We start from the raw sequence: 15,231 nt of genomic DNA on the forward strand, positions 1-15,231 counted from the left end.
CCAGGGCTCTCATCTTCGGACCACCTGGGGGACAAGGGACATCTCCTCCCCATCCCAGGGCTCTCATCTTCGGACCACCTGCGTTTGGGGTGGAGAGCACCCTCCTCCCCTCGGCTCTCCTGGCACTGGCCTTAACTAGCAAAGGAAAAGACGGCAGCAATTATGGCACACGCAATTAACGAGCTTCTAATCTCCAGCCTTGTGTGTAATTGCTGCTGTCAAATACAATTAGTCTCTACCCAAGTTCCCTTCCCAGGGGGATGGCCAGGCCAGGCACACAGGAGAGGAGGGGAGCGAGTGTCTGAAACTTTAGGAGAGTTTACATTTTCTTGTTGTCGCCCTGATAATCCTCACTCCTCAAATAGAGAGATGTTAATCCAGAGCATTAAGGGAGCATGATGGCCAGCAGAGCAGGTCTGCTCTTGTGTCTGAAGTGTCTTCTGTGAAATTTCTCGCCTGAGACGATACCAGCTTAATTACAATTCAATCAGCACATGTCAGGGATTTACTGGCACTTACCTGTGAGCCTGACAGGGTTCCAGCACATCACCTGTCCTGCCAGACTGGAGTTGCTGCACCTCTCAGGTGTAGTTCAGGGAGCTGGGACGTGGGCCAGGATTTCTCCTACCCCTGCCAAACAAACCTCTGTGAGCACCCAGCAATTCCAACTCCTCCAGGCTTGGTGGCTCATCACCCTTGGTTGTACTTCAAAGCCCTGCAGCAGTTTGAAAGGCCATGACAGATTTTGGTGGCTGCTGAAGGCTGCCACATTCCTGCCAAGGAGAGGGTTTCACCACTCTCCTGCTGTGTGTGCACCTCCCAGACAGGTACAGAGCAAAGTGGTGTGTCCCTGTCCCCAGGGAATGTGCCAGGCTGACACCTGCACTGGAGGAACCAGGTGAATTGTGCAGCACAAATGCAGACTGGAATCTGCACTACGCATTTGCTGCTGCTGAAATGCTTGAGAAGCTTTGAGTAGAATCATTTTGTTTGGAGTATTCCTTGTCTGCATCCCACAAAGCTGGATGCAGCTGCTGCTCTGACTCAAGCTGCATCAGGCTCAGAGGAAGAGGAAAATAATACAATAAGTAGTGCAGACTTCCATGTGGTGTGGTGGCTCAGGTGTGAGATCCTGATACATCATTCTTGTTGAAGTTGTCTCACTTTTCTATTTCCAAGGTGTGTGATGATGAAAAACCTCAGTCTTGACCATTTTAAGGCATTAGTCAGGGTAACTTTGAAGATAAGTATTTTGATGAGATGAACCTTTTTTTGCTGATGCCTTTCTCTTCTTCTTAATTATGTATTTATGAGAAGTTATTTAAAGGTTTTGGGTGTGGAAAAAAGCCAGAGCGAGATGTGAGGGAACTGGGGGGATGATAGATGTGCAGCACAGCCACGTGCCTTGCCAAATGGCTATTGCTGTATTTGCTGGGTGTCTGGCCATGCAAAACCAGCCAGGCAGAGTTCCCATGTTGCTCTGCATAAAACTGGGATGGCCCTACATTTAACCCATGCTTGGGATCTAGCCCCTCTGTTAACTCGAAATTATGGTTTTCCATTTTTGTAAAGGCTTTACTGAAACTTGTGGTGTTCCTGCTGTTTTGTAGCATTTCTGTAGTCTTCTCTGTACCTTCCTTGTCCAAATCAGGAGTCCCTTGCTCTCCATGTAAATAGCTGTGTCCCATTCCATCCCAGCTAATCACTGAGAGTGAGTTCATTTGCATTTCTATGGCGACTTCTGGCTCTCCAGCTTGAAGTGGGTCATTGGGAGGACCCATGAATTTGCCATCTTGTTAAATCTGTTGTAGCTTTGTAGATTGGAACAAAGCTTGGGTGTGGAAATGAAAAACAAACCATGCCAGTCCTTTCTTCAGGGATAGAGCAGGAGAGTGATTCACCAAACCAGCCCCCATCAGGAAACTACTGCTCCTCCTCTTAAATGATAATTTTCATCCCGCTCCCCAAAAATGCCAAAAGAGAAATGGATCATTTTGTAATCACAGGAGAGTTTTGTGACAAAACCCACACAAAGAAAATGTTTGTCTATAATTGTTTTGCATTTCCATAATGCTTACTATGATAAAACCATCTTCTCTGTCTCCTTTATTTTTCAATCATGATTAGGCTTTAATGCTGTTAAAGCTTATAAGTGAGTTTGAGCCACTGTCTTGTTGAAGAGAAGATGGAGCTGAAATTTTCAGTGAGGCATTGGACAGGGTTTTTAATGTGTCTGTCATTATATGTTAACCTCTGAACTGAGACACGACGTCTGTTTTATGGCTGACAACAATTTAAAAGTATACATCTTGACATGGTGGATAAAGGAGGAAGGGGGAGTGGGGGGAAAAAAAAAAGAATTAATGATGTTAGCAAATATTAGTCCCTGTATTTCCATTTTGTTCCAAAAGTGGTTGTCAGGCTTTGAGGCTGTCTGGAGCAGCATTGCCAGTGACAGCCAGCCGGGATGCAATTGTCCCTTGGATCGAGCTGGGCTCTTATTGACAAATCCAGTGCACTGAGGCAGGGACGAGGATGCTCCACTGTCTGTTCCTGGAGGAGTGTGGTTTTTCTCCTGGCATTCCTGGTGACATTTGAGAAGGATCGTTCTGAGCTTAGTGGAGTTCTCTGCACCAGTCCCTGAGCCCATCTGGAGTCAGGGGAGTTGAAGATGTCTCTTCAGGAGTACGTTTGCTGCATACTGAAGCCCCCTGATTTATGCTGGTTTTGGCCAGCCAGACCCGCCCACCAAAGTTAACTGTCACAGCAGCAGTGACTTCGACATCAGCCCTAATTGTGCACCAGCCACAAAGGATCAGTGGGCAAGGGGAAAACATGAGAAATTTCACTGTTTAAGGCATGTCTTACACTTCTCTATCGTCTTTTCCCCTATTTCTTACATGCCACTGCCTGTGCTTTGGCACACAGGTACAATCCTTCAGGGTGTCTTCACATGCTGTCACAAATTCCTCTTTATTCCCACAGTTTTTAACTGGCATTTTAAGAACAATGTCTTGTTCTTGTGGAGTTCACAGCAATTTTGCCTTTCCTACAGCACCTCTCTTGCGTGGTCCAACTTCAGATCTACAGCTCTCATCTCCCTTGGGTTCAGGTTCCAAATTATGGAAGCCCTGGATTGTCCTGTTCCTTAACTATCAGTTGTTACCTGTGCATCTGCAGTGCTTCTGGACAGCGCTGCCAGCAGTGAAAGAAATGGAGCTGGATTAATTGAGAGCCACAAAGTTAATTATCAATGCCTTTTTAACAGAGGAGACAGGAAATTTGCTGTGTCAGTTTTTAATTTCATTGTGGTTTGCAGGGTAATGTGACTTTAAACTCATGAGTCATTATCTGCATATAGGTAGCCCTAAGAACCCTCTTTTGCTGTCAGGAGATTTAAGGAGGAAAAGGGCATCTGTGTGTTACTGATCCCTTCAGCCAGGATGAGCAACAAATAAAAACACCAGTTGCTGTCAGTGATGTCAGTAGCTGTGACGTGATTTGGAGGGAACTGCTGCTTCTTCCCCCTCTTTTTGTGTCACCGAGTTTGGAACATCGTGCTCAGATATTGTGTGGAAGTTCTGGCAGGCTGGGCAGCAAGGATTTTGGAAGTGGTCAGATGAGCTCATGGACAGGCAGGTTGTCAAAGGCAGCTGGAAAGAAACCAGTTTGTATCTGTGCTGCAACAAACTCAACTTTTTTAGGAAGCCTGGACATATTCCCCTTTGAAAGCTCAGTGAGGATGAATGGTGGAGCCTTTTCTCTGTCTTCATGGCTAAATACTGAGAAAACAGAATATGAAGAAGGTCCAGGAAAATAAACTTGTTCTACATATCAAGGACTGTGATGGAATAAGCTTGCTTCAACGTTCATAAATTGAATACTGAATTACTTATTTCTGTGTGAAAGAGATGAGATAAAAGCTACTTGGACAAAGTAACTTGTATATGGATTAAAAGCCAGAGAAGTTTTTGCCTGAGTGTTTTTGGGAAAGCCTTTATCACTAAGTTCCCCAATGACCTTATGTGTACTCAATCAACGTGATTAATCTTTGGTAGAAATGCATTTGTTGTGCAAAGAAGGTGAACTTAATCCTAGAAATCTTTTTTTTTTAACAATTTCTGCCTCTAGAAAGATTAAATGTATTTTTTCAAATGTTTTTTCTGACTAGGAATAAAAGCAACAACCAAGAACTAGAGTGGGAAGAGATGAAAGAATATAGATTAAAAATTTTTTGCAGTTCCTGACACTGATTGAATGGCCATCATCCCTCAGTATCAAACAGGATAGGCTAGTAGTGAGTACAACTTCATTGTATAGGAATAACTCTTCTGTGCACTTTCAGGTGATCTGAAATTAATTTTATTTTATTAGTGGAATCTAAGTAATTGATGGACAGTAAGGTTCCCTGCTAAATATTTTTTTTAAGAGGGGCACTGCACTGTAAAGACTCTGAAGCCCTTTCCCTTGAAGAAAGGAGAACTTCATGTCACCTTCTACTCTAAATTAGAGAGAGCCTACTTGCCATGGAATAGTCACCAAAGGCAATTTCCTTTCCATGTGTTTTTATAAAGAAGTATGTCTGTGATACCTGCAAACCCAATGTTATGGCTTTGGGCTGCTACAGGAGAACTGAAAGGTGGAACTGGTTGGCTCAAGCTGGGTAGAATGGAAAAATAAATGTGTTATAGGGAACTAGTACACTGATTTAAAACAAAAGCAACCTGAAGAGCAGGAAGACAAATGTAAGGATGCATTATTAAAAATAAAAAAAATCAACATCTTTCTAGGTAGAATTCTGATGGGACAGCAATGCTTTGGGGTGTAATGGAGCTGATGAGAGGGATGGGGAATTTCTCCTATGCAGAAAGGCTGAGGGAGCTGGGATTGTTCAGCCTGGACAAGAGAAGGCTTCAATGTGATCCAGTTGTGGCCTGAAGGGAATCTACAAGAAAGAAGCAGAAAGACTATTTACAATAGCTGGAGTGACAGGACAAGAAGGAATGACTTCAAATTGAAAGAGAGTAGGTTTAGGTTAGATTATCAGAAAAAAATTCTCCCCTGGGAGGGTGGGGAGACCCTGGCACAGGTTGCCCAGAGAAGCTGTGGCTGCCCCTGGCCTGGGAGTGTTCCAGACAAGGTGGCACAGGGCTTGGAGCACCCTGGTCTAGGTGTCCCTGCTCATGACAGGAGAGTGAAACTAGGTGATTTTTAAGGTCCCTTCCAACCCAAATCATTCCAGGTTTCTGTGATACAGCTACAGAGAAGTTGCAAGAGGCTGGGACTTTCCTCCTGACCCTTTTCACCCTAGGTGTGACACTGCCATCACAGAAAGCCTCAGACCTGTCCACTGGCAGCAGCAAGTTGCAATTAATGGGAATTAATTAATTAATTGATTAATTAATTAATTGGTTTTGTAAGGAATTTCTGCTGCAAATTCCAAACGAGTTTTGGCTGTTTATCTGAAAACCAAAATACTTAATGCCGTGGAAGAGTTGAGGTTTCTGGTTCCCTGCACCCCCTAATTGGGTCAGGCTTTCAGACAGCAGGCACTTACCCCTGCTGAAAGTCTGGCATCAATGAAAAGTCAGGCAATTGAAGATCCCAGGCTGCAGGAAGGTTTTTTTTGAAAAGGTAGGCCTGGGGCTCCATATCGATCAATCATTATTCTAATTGTTCATTTCTATTATGGTGGGAATCATTCAGAATCCTAGAGTTCCTGGGAGTAAATCATTTGGAAATGCTGCCCATTATAAAATTTAATTTTAAATCTATATTAAATAGATTTATAAAGGCAAGTTTTGCAATCTAGTAACAGAATATTATGCTGCCTCACAGAGGCTCAGCTTTTGGGTCCTGAGGGGCCAGGGCTGGGAATGAGGGTTGGGAATATGGTGGGAGCTGGGATGCTGGACCAATCTTTCTTTTTCTTTCAGACAACAGAGAAGAGGGGAAAGGAAAGCAAAACTGTATTTGGAGGCCCAGTCATCAGCTCATTATATCAAGAAGAAGAAATAATCAGGTGATTATCTGTGCTGGAATTCGGTTAAAAACAGTGTTTTTCTAATTTCATTTTGTTAAGCTTTTTTTTTTCTTTTTTTTAATATTGCACAAGTGTGGTGGCAGCTACAGTAGGATAATAAATGACAGGAAAGAACTTTTCAGGTCCATAATCATTTAAATCAATATCTGCCTGTATCATTGCCAGGTAGTAACCTTTCCCTAGCACAAGATGTGGGGGAAGGGCAAGGCTTCCCATTTTTCAGTTATATGGCTTAAAAAAAAAGGTAATATTGGATATTTTTAATAGAAAGCTATTCAGGCACTACCTTTTCCAAATAGTTATTTCTTTACCAATACATTCATTAGGGACTGTTCAGTGAAGGTTTTAGTGTTGGACAATGTTTGCCTTCAGGGACAGTTTGTGCCTTATATCAAATTAATTTTTTTTCTGGGCTCTCCAGCTAGAAAAGCCAGCTCTGCATTTACTGAACTAGAGTGGCTGCTACTTAAAACTGTCAAGGTGCAAGTAGTAAGTGACATTAGCTACTGAATAAGGACACCTGGATGATTTTTGTTTGGTTTATTTTTTTTTTTCTGTTCCAGGCTACTAATCATGGATATAATATTAAGCAGCGATATCTAAGTGATTTTGTGGAGGAAATTTTAGAATACTGTCTTGTATTTTTAGTTAAAATGAGCAGTCAGAGAAGACTAAATTTTTGACAGTGTTTCCTGACATGTGTCACCATTTATATGTGTTTGATCCCATTTTTTAATTAATGTCTTGCATCTTTTTACATCCAGGAAGTGTAAACACTGATTTCAGGACATGCAGTCTCCAGCTGAGAACTTACCTAAAGAGTTAAAACTCTAGCACAGCATTTCTTTGACTTGTTGTCACAACCCAAGGAACAGAAATCTTGATCAGGTGGCTCCAAACCCTTTGCAAAGAGCTCAGGTAGGAATGGAGGCAGCTGTTGTAAGCAGGCAGGGTGGCATTTGTGGTAATGCAGGCATTTCCCTCAGGATCGCAATCCACTTTAGAGTGGAGTACTTGGCCAGGAATGGTTTCCTTCCCTTGCTTGGAGAGCCAACATGTCTTTGACTTGCCCTGGTCCTTGAGCAGAGGTGGTCAGGTGTGACCTTGGTTTAATACACTGAGGAATGGCACTTCTGCAGCTCCTTTTTTGGCCCTGCTCTAGCAGTGCAGGTCTCAGCCAACATCCTTGATCTCACAGTTTGACTTTGTGGTTTAAATCCTGTTCAAGCTCTCCTTTTAGGGGTAGAGCACATCCCTAAAATGCTGTCAGAGTCTTGGGTATCCCAAGTGCTGCCTAAGCCCTTTCTTGGGTTTGAAATACAGCATAATGTACAGAAAAAACAGAATTTTCTCTGGTTGACCTGACCAGCCTAAATCTTTTCGTGGGTTTGTTTTTATTTCCAGAAATACAGCTGCAAATACTTTTTTTCCCAAACATACCATGAGGAACATAGGTATTGTTTAACACAGCACAGCTGTCCTTACAAATGAGGCTGTAGGCAGGTGTAGTCTCCCACACAGCTGGAAAAGGGTGATTCTGCTGAAATTTGTTGAATGCAGTGTCCTGACTCTGCTGGCAGAGTGGAAACTTGTGTAGTCTGTCAGCACAATTTGACTCCCAGGCATCAGTGTCTTCCTTGCAAGACAGGAATGAGCAAGTGGCACCATCATCTACCCACAGAGTTGTACAGCTTTGCATTTCCTGGTTCTTTTGTCTGTTGTTCATTCTCTTCCTGGAATAGGGAATAAACATGCAAGTATAGGCACATCTCTGGTATGATAATTCCACTAATAAGAGCACAGCCTTAAACAGCAAAATTGCTCTGGTACCAAACCAATCAAGCAGATAAACCAAAGAGGGAGTGGCTCTAAACATTAGGTTTGGTGTCCAAGTTTGTCTAGAGCAAGTGTTGGTTCATCTGAGAAAGGTGACTTTTGTGAGGCTGTGAGTGGTTACTTACAAAAACATAAGTTTAACATTCAGTAATTCTTCATAAAACAGAATGTTGCCTTTAAAAAAATTAAGGCACTTTCTGTAGAGGAAGAACATGAAATATTTTAAGGGGAAAGGAAACTGATTAATTTGAGCCAAGATAAGTTTTAACACATGGATAGTTCTGAGTAAGTCCCCTGCTGTCAGTTCAGTGTGTGTGTGTGTGTGTGTGTGTGTGTGCTCCCTCAACACCTACTATCTGAGAAAAGAAACTTTGATGCAGACTCTTTTATTGCCTCAGTTGCATGGTGGAGTTTGTCTGAAGCTTTGCAACAAGCTTGCAAAAATGTAAATAATAGAAATCAAACCACTTTAGTTTGTTTCCCAGCTCTGTTGATGGGACAAGTATCTTCTTGTTACAGGATCACTAAAGAAGCCCAGAATAAGAAAGAAAAAACCCTTATTTTGTATCCTAAAAGCTAAAACTCGAGTCTTCATCAGCTCTAACAGATTGCTGGGAGGAATTTCTCAGCAGGTATTACTCTGCCAAACACAGCCTACCGTGTGCCCTTTAGGATTCTGCTGATCCAAAGGCAGGAAAAGGCTGCTGATTTATCTGGAGCCACAACCTCAGCTTGCACCAGGAGATAGACAAGAATCCAGGTGCAGAGTTTTGAAGGGTCACCTAAGCAGGTTCACTTGTTTTATTCTTTACCAGAACAGTTTATCATAAATTATTAAAGGCCTCCAAGCTGTTGCTGTGTTGTTTGAAGAGGAGAGGTTTTGTTTTAAATAGAATAAACCCCTAGTTTGCCATCAGCAGTAGTTAGCAAAAAAAGCAGTGATGCCATTGATTTCAAACTGAGTGTCTAAAATTATGCCTAAATAGTACTTACATTCCTTTTGTGGAATGAAATACTTGGGGGTTTAGGATGCAGATCTGTAAAGGATGAACAAAGTGAAGTTACCATACACTGCCCTAATGTGGATTAGCAATAGGAGGAACGTGGCTGGTGCCAGGGCCACTTTTTTTTTTCCTTATCACTAATTATCTCAAACGTTTCTAATTGAGAACAAGATAGAAAAATGGTCAGTCTGGCTCACAGCACATTGCACTGATTCCAAATAAATTCAAGAGCATCCACAGAAACAGGTTATACCGATCTAATTAAATCAATTTAGAAAGAGATTCGGTTAAATCAGTGCAATTTGTGTGTTCATAGATCAGCCCTCAAATCAGGAGAAGGTCTCTTGAGCTAATGAGGCGTAGCAGTTATTTACTTTGGGGTACTGGGCACCGGTCATCAATTAGGAGTCATTAATAAACCCTTGCAATAAAGAGCTGGAGTACCCCCAGTGAGTAATGGGGAGCAGTTGCAGGATGTATTAGCATAGTGCTCTGCCTCTGGGTTTCTGTGCAAATCACTTATCTCCCCTTGGGCACTGCATAAAACTCCTGCATGCTGGTGACTGATGATGGGACTCCGAGGTTCTCTTGGAAGGAAAAATTTAGAAGTTATCAGTGATTTCAAGCTGGGTATAGTGGTGGTTTGTTTGTTTTTTTACTGCTACATAAAGCTTTTATGTCCCTTTTCTGGTCTTATTACCAGAACAAAGCAGTACTAGTGGAGCTCTTTTGTGATCAAAGCACTATCGTTGGAGTTTCACAAAGCTGGGACACGACCAGTGATCTGAAGTTGACTGATGTGTTAGCAGTATAAATCTCATCTAAGACACAATCTGAGAGGTACGCCAAAAACGCCATAGCCTTGGAAATCCAGCTTTATCTTTCAGTATTTTTTTTAAAGCCAAGGCAAAGAGTAGGCAGTTTATAAGTGTTTTCAGGAAACAAATACATTGATTTGGCAGCTGGAGAATGAGAAATAACGCTGCCAAATGTCCGTGTCCCTTTCCACTTCCACTGGAGGAGCCCTCCTGCGCTCTGCCACGATCTGCTTCCTCAGGGCCTTGGCATGCCAGGATGGGAATGACATCTGCCAGTCAGCACAGAGGCCTCCCTGAGCTGTGTTTTACACTTCTCCCATCCACAGGGATGCTGAAGAAGCCCTTTCCTGGTCGAAACTACCACCCTTCCCCAGACATTTGGGAGCAACCCCAATCGTGAGTGGGGAAACGTTTAGGATGTGGGTGCGGAGCGGGCACCCCTGGTGTGCAGGACCTGCCTGATGCCGTGCAATCCATCAGAATTGTATTAATCCCACTAACGAAGCCGCCATCTGGTCCTGCTGCCGGGCCGGCTCGTGAGAGCCCCCATGATGGATGGCCCTGGGAATTGATTAGTTGTTGTGTGAGACAAATGAACTGTTTTGGCAGAAAATACCAGAGGTCGCTGCATGTGGTCAGGCACAAAGGCTGCTGAATTTTAAAGAGCTGCTTGCAGCATCCATTGCAAGGATGCTGTTTCAGATCAGGGATGGCTTTTGGGATGAGCCCAGTGTTCCAGAGCAGGGCTGGGGTTTTGTTGTCTCCCTCCAGCCCTACTTTTGGGAACAGCAGCACTGGAAATGAGTGGAAAGCTGCAGAGACGTGTGATGTCTGTATTGGGAATTACAGGCTGGTGTTGTGTGTGGGGGTGGCTGCACCACACGTGTCACTCTCAAATGCTGGGCTGTGGAAGAGCTTTCCTGGTTCTGTGGAGCCCAGGCAGCCCACAGAGTGCTCAGACAAAACACCTGGAGCTGGTCCTGGCAGCTGGGATTTTGGGGTTTTTCAGGTCAGTGTTCAGCAGACCAATGTTCAGCAGACCAATCTTTTGACTTCAAGATGATTGCCAAGTTTATTGCTTCCCCCCTTTTTACTATCCCTGGAGCAGTGACCTTTGGGGCTTTGCTTTGTTGTGCAAAGGGTTCAGGCCTGCCTTCCCTTTGGAGAGCACATCCTTCCGTGGTGGCTCCCACTCGGCGCTTTCCCGGCCGCCTCCTCTGCGGTGGGGAATTGGATGACACGCGTCCCGCCACGTCCCGGCGGCTCTCGGAGGGATGGCACGCCAGTGTGCCGGCAAGTGGGCAACACTTCCCTCGGGACGGCCTGCCGGCTCAAAATAAACTTGAGTTATGGATTTATTCAGCTTGTAAAACCTCAGCTGGCATAAATAATTGAGAAAGCAAAGGTTTGTCTGTGGAGCGTACCTCAGGGACCTGCTCCTGCCTCCCTCCCTCCCACCACCCTTTCTTATGAAAATGATCCCAGTTGCACTGATAGATAATAACAACACCAAGCAATTAAAAGCTATGGGTGGCTGGAGAGAGGAGAAAAGGTTCAGTTAATGAGCTTTTCCTCTTCCTGTGCCCAGGAGAGCCTCCGAAGTGACGAGGCGATTAAAGCGAAGAGATAATTATAGATTATGTGAAAATGGGTCCCTTGGGGGGGCCGAGGGCCCTGACATAAACAGTGAGTGTTTCGAGCCCTCTCGGCTCCCCGCACACGTCCCGTTCCGCGCCGCTCGCTCGCCAGCGCCATGCCAAGCACACGGGCGAAGCCACCTGTTAGCGGCACCCGGGGCCACTCCACAGCAAATCCATTGGGATGTGCCTTGGACCAGCCCCAGGAAAAGGGAAAAGGATGCCCAAAAAACCTGGTCTCAGCCCTCTGCCCTGAGCTTTGCGCTGGAGGTAACCTGCGGAGGGGGAGGAAGGGGACAGGGCAAACCTGGAGAGGGTATTGTCTGCACAAGGGTAAAATAATGTGAGTTTCAGATCTCTTCTTTGACTTTTTCAGTGGCAGCCTTGGTGCTGTTTAGAAAGCAAGGAGTTTTACAGCACTCCAGATAAGAAGGAAATGATCAACTGGCAGCAGATCTTTTCCATGAGCTGTTTTAAACCTGTTGGCTCAACACGTGTGTTTTGGACAGCCTATGGAGAAGGCTTGCAAAGCCTTCTAAGCCCGGGGAAAGATGACTTGGTTTAAGTTCTTCTAAATCCTTTTATTCAAGGATGGAAAAAGCTGTCCATGTGTTACTTGCAGGCAACAGGTATGCTTCAACTCATCTTTAAATCAGAATTACTGTCTCTTACTGGGGATGTGGGAGAGCACAAAGAAATTGCTTTGGGGGCCATCAGCAAGAGAGAAGAGAAATCCTCTGGCCATCCTCAGGAAATAGATATAAAAACTCTACCTGCCTTTACTGACAGTCAGGTGCTTTTGTTGACTTGAAGACTCAACATTGTCTTTTTATCTTTTGACTTTTTATCTCAACAATCTGACATGGAGAGAAAATTGCATCCAAGTCTTCCTTTTAGCTGTAGGTTTTGCATTATTGTGCATATCTCCATTAGGTTGAGTTTCATGGATGTCCTGAATGCTGTATTTATTATGTAAATTGAGATTTTTCTGAAAATACTGGTAGAAATTCTATGGGTTCTCTCCCCCATAGCATTATCTATGTCTTTGCACTGTCACTTCTGTTTTTCTCACATGTTTCTGTCTGGTTTTTGCCTGTTTCTACCACTTTCTGGCCTTGCTGCTAACTCTTACCCGTTTTTATGAGGAGTGCAAATTCCTGCTCGGAACAGGTCTGATAAAATCATTACATCCTTTTTCTTTTCCTGTACCTACTATGGCGGAGGCATTATTCTGTACACATACACACATGTGAAGCAAAGGAAGGGGAAAAAACAAGTTGCCAAGTTTTCAAGCTGCTTCTTATTTGTACTATGTGGTTTTCAATGCAGAGACAAGTAACAGTAATTTGTCGTTATTCCATTCACACCACTCAAGAAGGATGTCTCCCCTAGTATTGGTCCCTCAAAAAATCTGAGTTTTAACTCCTCTGAGCTCTTTCCTCAATTTCCCTTCCTGGTTTTAGCTGAATCAGATTATTTTAAGTGTGTGGAGTGCAGCTTCATCTGACTACTTTATTTGTAGGTAAAATGTTCTCATTGTGACCGGAAAGGGCTTGTTTCTCTTTGTTAATATTTATAGAAAAATTTGATATAATATATGCTTAACTTTTTTAAGGAGGGCATCAGGAGCAAAGGGATGGTTTAAAGATAGAGAAATAAATGCAGAGTAGAAGAACGAAATTTCCCGAAACCTTATCTTCGGGTGGGGAAATTGGTATTCTGGATTAATTCCATTGTGGAGACTTCTGAAAGAAAAGTGGTTTTTTGGAATGGGGATATATAGAGCATTTGCAGAGTTGGTTATTCCAGAAAACTAAATCATATCCAAATAGCTGTGTCAGGTCATTTTCCCCTTACAGACAATAATATCCTTGGGAAAAGACTTTAAAAGTCCTGTCTGGAGGCTGTGGTGGGGAAATGGGCTGGTTGTGGTAGGTGAGGGTTGCTGTGCCCTCTCTGCTGGCACAGACCCTGCAGATGCTCCCTGTGGAGCACAGTCAGGTGCTTTGTGGCTGCCACATCCCTGCTGGTACCTCTGGTGCTGCCCTGTGGGGTCTGTCAGGGCTCTGCAGCATGTGGAATGAGCAGGTGGCATCACTGCCAGGGAGGGAAGGGCACAGCCCAAGCTCATGGTTGTGACATGGAAAACCACCCAGGAGTAACTGGGGATGGCTGTGGGCCCCTCTAGAGAGAAGGGGCTGGGGTTATGGAAGAAAGAGGGATCTGTAATAAATGAGGGAGTGCAGTGGGGAACCAAGTTCCTGTACAGCATTGTCTGAAAAGCAGCTTCTCCCAAAAGGCTGCTGTCAGCAGCCAGGGTTGTGTTGGAGAGGTTGGACTAACAAGGTAGGACTGGAGGGACTTCCTAGCATATCACATCAGCCTTTGTTAGCAGGGGCAGACATGTCTTGTGACCTCCATCATGAGTCTGTCAAGCTCCATCTCAAGCAGTATAAGCTTTTGCCTTTTCTAATCCCGCTGTGAGGTTCTTTTTTTCCTGGAATTCAAGGTAATTGCATTTAAAGCATGCAGTGATCTGTTTCCCAGGAGCTTGTGTGGAATGAGCGGGCAAGACCTCCAACGAATGAGTTCATGACAAACTGGTCAAGAAACTGGGAGCCTCCTGTGAAGTCCTTAGGCCTAAACACAGAGTGTAAAATCCCATGTGGCTCCCAAAAGAGCAGCAGCTGCAGCTCAGGTGTCTCTGCAGGGACTGTCTGTGTATAAAGAGGAGGGGTGGTGTGATGGAGAGCAGTGCTACTGAGGGAGGGCAGAGGAAGTGGCTTCTTTGGAGAAAGCAGTGATCTGCCACTGGAGCAAAGAATCAATGCTTTTTCCCACCTTTTTCTGGCACCGTGGCAGGACACAGATGCTTGAAGTCTGAAGAATCAGAGTGTAACTCAGTAGATGCATGACAATAAAAGACAAAGTCAAAGTTGGATCATGGCTCTGCCTTGCCCTGATGGGAGTAGAGGACATGGCCTTGCTGGCATTTCGTTTTTAGGGGACTAGAGTGTCACTTTGTTTGTACCCATTGCTCAGAAACACAGATGTTATCTAGATTTTACTTTTCCTTGCTGGAGTTCTTCAGCCTGCGAGTTGAAGAGCAATGCAGATGAATAGAAGTGCTGTTGCATTTTAGCACCAGGGGATTGGTTCTCAGATTTCCCCTGTTGCATTTCTCCTGCCCACAGCAGACTGACCTCCTTACTGGGTCTGACCAGCTCCAGCAAGCTTCCTTTTTTCTGAGTGACTAAAGCTGTCAGCCCGAGTTCTGCTGAACATCCAGAAGGTCTTTAGTTAAGGTGATTGAAAACTGGGGATGTCATGTGAGGCAACGACTCTGTGTTTAACTCTCGTGAAGCTGCCAAGTTCCTTAGCAGTGCTGATGGGCTCATTTGAACCATGGTTTTTATCTGGAAACTAGAAAGAGAGAGGATTATATGGGCTTTTGGCTTACTTCTGGAAAACCAGTGGCCTCTTTATTCCCTGCTAACAGTGCACTGGTATCACTGTACTTATGCCTAAAGGTATTATTCTTATAAGAATCTGTGAAGGGTCTTAACTTTGTTAGAGGTTCTGTTTGTTTGGTAGGTAAGGATGGAAATTTTACTGTGTCTGAAGCCAGAGTATTGCTTTTAGCTATACAAGGAGCTGTAAGTGTGACTCAAGCACCTGTAGCACCATCATTTGATTTTTCTGCCTGCAAGCAGTTCTAAGTGAGCACTTACTGTGTTGTATCCAGGATCCAACATGTGTTTAGCCAGGGACAGATTGTTGCAGGTGTCCTGTTTGTCCTGCTGTTTTCTCCAAGCCACATTAGTGGCCTCTGTCCAGGATGGATGGTGTTGGATGGGGATTTGGTGTGACCCAGAGTGGCTCTTACAACAAGA

At 44.3% G+C, this 15,231-nt stretch overlaps 1 protein-coding gene across 2 annotated transcripts in view; it reads left to right on the forward strand.

Moving 5' to 3' along the window:
* ACBD6 (acyl-CoA binding domain containing 6) overlaps positions 1-15,231 on the forward strand; it is an 81,482-nt gene that overhangs the window by 19,855 nt on the left and 46,396 nt on the right. For both annotated transcript variants that reach the window (XM_015636756.3, XM_033516408.1), the window contains exon 4: positions 5,937-6,022. In XM_015636756.3, the coding sequence (XP_015492242.1) occupies positions 5,937-6,022 (86 nt within the window). The remainder of the gene's footprint in view (positions 1-5,936; positions 6,023-15,231) is intronic.

Source organism: Parus major, chromosome 8, assembly GCF_001522545.3.
Source record: "Parus major isolate Abel chromosome 8, Parus_major1.1, whole genome shotgun sequence".
Taxonomy (NCBI): Eukaryota; Metazoa; Chordata; class Aves; order Passeriformes; family Paridae; genus Parus; species Parus major.